The 5,367-nt window shown below is 35.1% G+C and overlaps 1 protein-coding gene across 1 annotated transcript; it reads right to left on the bottom strand.

Annotated features, from left to right (window-relative positions):
- Positions 1-1,471: 1,471 nt before the first annotated feature.
- LOC127848922 (uncharacterized) lies at positions 1,472-4,265 on the bottom strand. The gene is made up of 2 exons (XM_052381648.1): positions 3,809-4,265; positions 1,472-2,345 (listed from the first exon to the last, which is right to left on the bottom strand). Exons 1-2 carry the CDS (start codon positions 4,088-4,090, stop codon positions 1,995-1,997), a joined length of 633 nt encoding a protein of 210 aa, XP_052237608.1. The 5' UTR covers positions 4,091-4,265; the 3' UTR covers positions 1,472-1,994.
- Between the last annotated feature and the right edge of the window lie 1,102 nt (positions 4,266-5,367).

Below are 5,367 nucleotides of genomic sequence, written 5' to 3'. Positions count from 1 at the left end.
TAGAACCCGGGTTTAATTTTACATAACAATGTTATCGATTATTAAAACTTAATCCCTGTTTGTTTAAACAAATGTACCGGTTCGTTTCTTGGTGGTTGTTTTCATCGACACGTTATTGATTCCCGTCATCAGGGTGGCATGTTGTTTTGAGTTGGCGACAGCGTTAATTGACCTTGTATCGCACGCTGTACATATAACAAATACGATTTATTTCATGAAAAACAAAATCTCATGTTTACCTTGATTTGAACATTTAACCGGATAACTGATCGCTTCGGTATTTTAACCGGTAAACCGGTTATCCTGGTGTATCCCAATCATTTTAAGGTGAACACTTCTTATTTGTGAAAGCACATTTTATATTTGGTGTATGACTTCAGATAATGGGTTATCCACTACTAAGATTGTTCCCTTCGATTCGGATTTCAATCCTAATCCTTGAGTAAAAGCTAGCCACGCTCTAGGATCACATACTTACATAAGACTTGTCTAGCAATCTTATTGCACGAGACTTGTCTAGCAATCTAATTGTAACTTGTTAACATGAAAACGTTGGTTTTAACATGGTTACATTGAAGATATTCTGCTTTGAAACACGTGTAAGGTACTAAACATTTTTAAGATATAGTTTATAATAAAGTGTTTACTTAATACGCAGTACATGACGTCACTTTGCACGGCGAAAGAATGACTATTTAAAAGGGACACTATATCATAATATACGAACATATTTTGATGCATATATTGCAAGGATATAAGTGACTTACAAAGCAAACATACCGGTAAACATTTAAACATTGAAGGCATTTGGCATGCTGGAAAAAGTCGACGAAGGAAACTTGATATGAAATCATTTTATTGTAATACGGCATAAACCATTTCGTTATATTTGGTGATTTTGGGTGACTTGATTTATTATATTGCAAACATTAACCATAAGCCTCTTATTTGGACCAGAGTTTGCTTCGTTTGTGTGAGTACTATTTTATAAAATATATGGTAACAATGTAATTCTAGAGAAAAATACCTGTTACAAACCGCTAGTCTCGTGTATTGAATCAGACGATTCATACAATCCAATAATTAAAACATATTAAAACTAATTGAACGGCTTGAAAAACGGTGCATAATGCTTTTAATGTTTGTCCGCACAGGCTAATAAGGGAGAACACTTTCCGCCTTTACCATAATTTTAATTAGACGAGACGAGTTATTCCATAACAGCGGGAAATTTCGTTCTTGGTTAGCCTGTGCGGACAAACATTAAGCCCCGTTTTCCCGGAACGAGGCTTAATTCTATAATAATGCAATATAGGTGGTCCTACCGATTTGAGTTTTATTTAACAACATTCCGACAAAATAATTCGCATATAGTGACCACTAAATTGAATTTTATGTTAATATGTTCATTGAAATCTTTATAAAAGTAACTACTTAAAAAACAAATAGACATATGTAGTCCAAGAAAACAGATAGCATAATCGTTTATTCGAGTCTAATTTTTGCTTACATATACAGGAACAAAACACAAATTAAAAACACAGTTATAAATGATGGACAATGTGTACCAACTATTCAGATAACAGTTGTGTGAACAACTTTGAAAAAAACTCATATACACATTAACAATCGCGCCGGCTAGCTCTACCAGTAGAATGCCGCACTACAAATAGCGGGTTAGAATCTCTACCCGGCCGTACAACTTGTGCGGTGATTAGTTTTTTTAATACTTTATACGGCCATTTTCTCACTTCCTCTAATTCAACAAGTGCATTTGTCAGTGACTGACCCAAGAATATTACCTTGTAACACAGGGAACACAAAAACATGTTTAAAATCAAGGCACATTTGTACATATCAGATAAAATTATCCATACAAAGCTGTAAAAAGGTAAATCTAGAAACGAATTAAAAATGCACAATTCAAGAAAAAAGGTAAAAATGCACAAAAATAATAAATAATCATTAACATACGCTTAGCATTTGCGATGAATTTAATACAGATCGCATCGGATTTGATTGACTGACATAAGTTCGTCACAGGGGTGGTCGTGCAGACGGATAGGGTCCTTCGGATTGCTATACCATACAATTAAGCAGGTCGCGTAATGGTCTTCAAGTATGGTAGCGGTCACCGATTCTCCAGACAGCCAGCTCCATCCGGAACTCAACTTCCGGGCACCTAACCAGCAGACATTGTCTCCCAGACTCGCGACGACGTCATCATTGCTCGTGCTGGCTGTATATCCGGAAAGTCGACCACCCGATGCGAGGCAGACTCGCTGGGCGTCATACCAGTTGATATTTGTCGTGTTTTGTACCACATGGATGGATGTCTGTGTCGCCTAGGAGAGAAGGGAGACAGCCATGCCGTAATATTCTTAAAACACTGAAGTGTTTATATTATTTTTAACAAATGAATAACACCTGAAAATTGTCATAAAATCTATATGTGTATAATAAAATCAAATAAAAGTTGATAGCGATTATTTTTTATATTTTCAGATTTAAATAAACCTCATTTCTTCTATATTGTTTTTTTAAATATGTTGTAAACAAGGTTTTTAATGCCAAATCTCGTTTTAACATACTCATATCTTGACGATACCTTAAACACCAAACATGTAGTTATTTTTCACTTAATGTAAAAGATCCCAGTTTGAAGAACTGTATGTTCATGTTTCTATGGTGCATGGTCACGTAGTGTTTAGGGGTTAACAATGAAACTGTAATGCATGTAAACACACCTGATCTTTTTTTTCAAATAACTTTTTTTAATCTTAAGAATTTCAACTAGTGCATATATTTTTTTTAAATACTGCTTTTGGCGATGTGAAATACACCATAATTATTTTATTTAATGAGCCCTTGTTCAAACAATCGATGGGTGCAACATTCATGTAAATTGCTTTGCTGCACGCAACGTGTCATTTTCGCACCAATTTCAGACAAATTCAAGGATCAATACATAAATCTTAAGATATCGGAATAAACTGCAAGACACACTGTATTTAATGCACTTAAGATCTTTTCAAATTAATTTAAACTTGAGATATTTGCTAACATTAAGTTATTTACGGTGTGTTTACATTTTGTTCAGCCCGTGCGTTAATCCTTGTGAACCCAATTTATCCTGCACCCTGCATACTATAAGGTTCACGTCGAATTTTCTTATCTGCGTACATTCACATGAGTATTGTATTTTATTGATATACTACGCTTTATTTAAATTGAATTGCTGAATTAATTTTGGTACTAATTTTTGTCATATGCATGTACTATATATATTCATAATACTGGTTGTTGTAAACAATCAATTGATAAACAAGCAATGTGTTTGTGAAACACTATGTCCCCATATATCTGACCTTGAAGGATAACCTTGAAGGATCACCTTGACCATGACCTTTCACCACTCAAAATGTGCAGCTCCATGAGATACACATGCATGCCAAATATCAAGTTGCTATGTTCAATATTGCAAAAAGTGTACATTAAATGAGCGATTTTGACCCATTTATTTGACCTTTGACCTTGAATGATGACCTTGACCTTGACCTTTCACCACTAAAAATGTGCAGCTCCATGAGATACACATGCATGCCAAAATATGAAGTTGCTATCTTCAATATTGCAAATGTTATAGCAAAATGTTAAAGTTGGAGCAAACAAAGACACAAACCAACCAACCAACAGACAGGGCAAAAACAATATGTCCCCCACTATAGTGGTGGGGGACATAAAAAATATCAGCCTTCGATCTGTGAATTAATACATTTAGAGATTCACACGTATTTTGCGTACTTACCTTCCTGTAAACATACTGATGGTCGCCTGTTGTATCATCACATTGCGAGGTATCACCGTCCGTGTAAAGATTGCATGCACCGTTCGACTGATTGAACATCGAAAACTGGCAACTGCTTTTACACATGAACATGCATTGTAGTTTGTCTTTTGCAAACACGGCTTCTGTAAGATGCAAAAAGCACAGCGTAAATTGAACCTTTTTAAACAAGTCAGTTTTCAGTTGCACACTCGCAGTTCCAGTGGCGACAAGAAGCCATACGACGGAGCAGAGTAAGAACATGTTCACGAAATTCTGTTTCCAAGATTATGAACGCTGTTTTATGTTTTAAATAGTGCGTTTTAATATAGAAATGTAACGCGTTTGCAATTTCGCACTGGAATGGATAACACAATATAGTTTCACTTACAATTAATGAAATTCACCAATAAATAGACGGCTCGACGAGTAGAACGGACAACAGCCAACCTAAATAAATAGACGTTTTATTCCGACAAATGATGCAAAGTATTGACACATGAATACGGGCAATTGTGGGCCGGATTCAATTAAAATTAAGTAAATAAACTGCTTTGCTCAAAATGAAGGCCATAGCAACTCATCGACTGAATGAGTCTTATCTCACTAATTATGTAATATCAAATAATGTCTTGACAAAACACCCGATAGTCCTAAAGCAGGTTTATATTTACAGTTGAATTTTAGTTCAATAGCATCTGGGATAATTGTTGGATACGATATTAATTAAAACCAGGAATACAAAGATCGTACGATGCTGTGGCTAAGTGTTGCACCATTTTGTTGATTGAGAAGGACTGTTTTTGCCATGGATCACTTTTCTTATCCAAAGAACCCGTGGATATTACGAACACCTCTCCGTAAGGTCCCGAACTTGTGTCTCAAATTCATAATTTCTGACAGTTTTTGCACAAAAAGACCCCAGTTATTTAATCTAGGATTGTAATCAGTTTTCGTCAACCAATAAAAATCCATTGGTATCCGTTAAAGGGGCCTTTTCACAGATTTTGGCATGTTTTGAAGTTTGTCATTAAATGCTTTATATTGATAAATGTAAACATTGGATCTAAAAAGCTCCAGTAAAAAATTAAGAATACAATTTAAAAATAGAAAAAAGGTAACCCACAGCAGGACTCGAACCACTGACCCCTGGAATCCTTGAGTAAAAAGTCTGCGTTTTAGACCACTCGGCCAACCTTTATAACAATGAAAGTAGGAGATTATACTTCATATAAGCGATCCTCGTAGTTTCACAAAATATAACGACACCAACAGAACTCTAGAATTTATTCAATCGTTTCGCGTTGCAACACTTTATAACTTTCAGGTTTTTAAATCGTCAAAAGATGCATATAAAGGCTATTTTAGAGCATGGTAAATGTTCAGTATTACTGTTTCCTCACAAACATCATAACCAAAACGAACATTTGCGAATCTTAAACAATTTTTTTCAATTTTGTCAATTTACCAAAGCGTGAAAAGGCCCCTTTAAAAGTGTTTCTTAAAAAAAAGAAAGGCATAGAACAAGTGTCGTAAAACAG

Source organism: Dreissena polymorpha, chromosome 10, assembly GCF_020536995.1.
Source record: "Dreissena polymorpha isolate Duluth1 chromosome 10, UMN_Dpol_1.0, whole genome shotgun sequence".
In the NCBI taxonomy this organism is placed as follows: Eukaryota; Metazoa; Mollusca; class Bivalvia; order Myida; family Dreissenidae; genus Dreissena; species Dreissena polymorpha.
The sequence above is the reverse complement of the archived record's forward strand: the minus strand, read 5'-3'. Positions and strand labels throughout refer to the sequence as shown.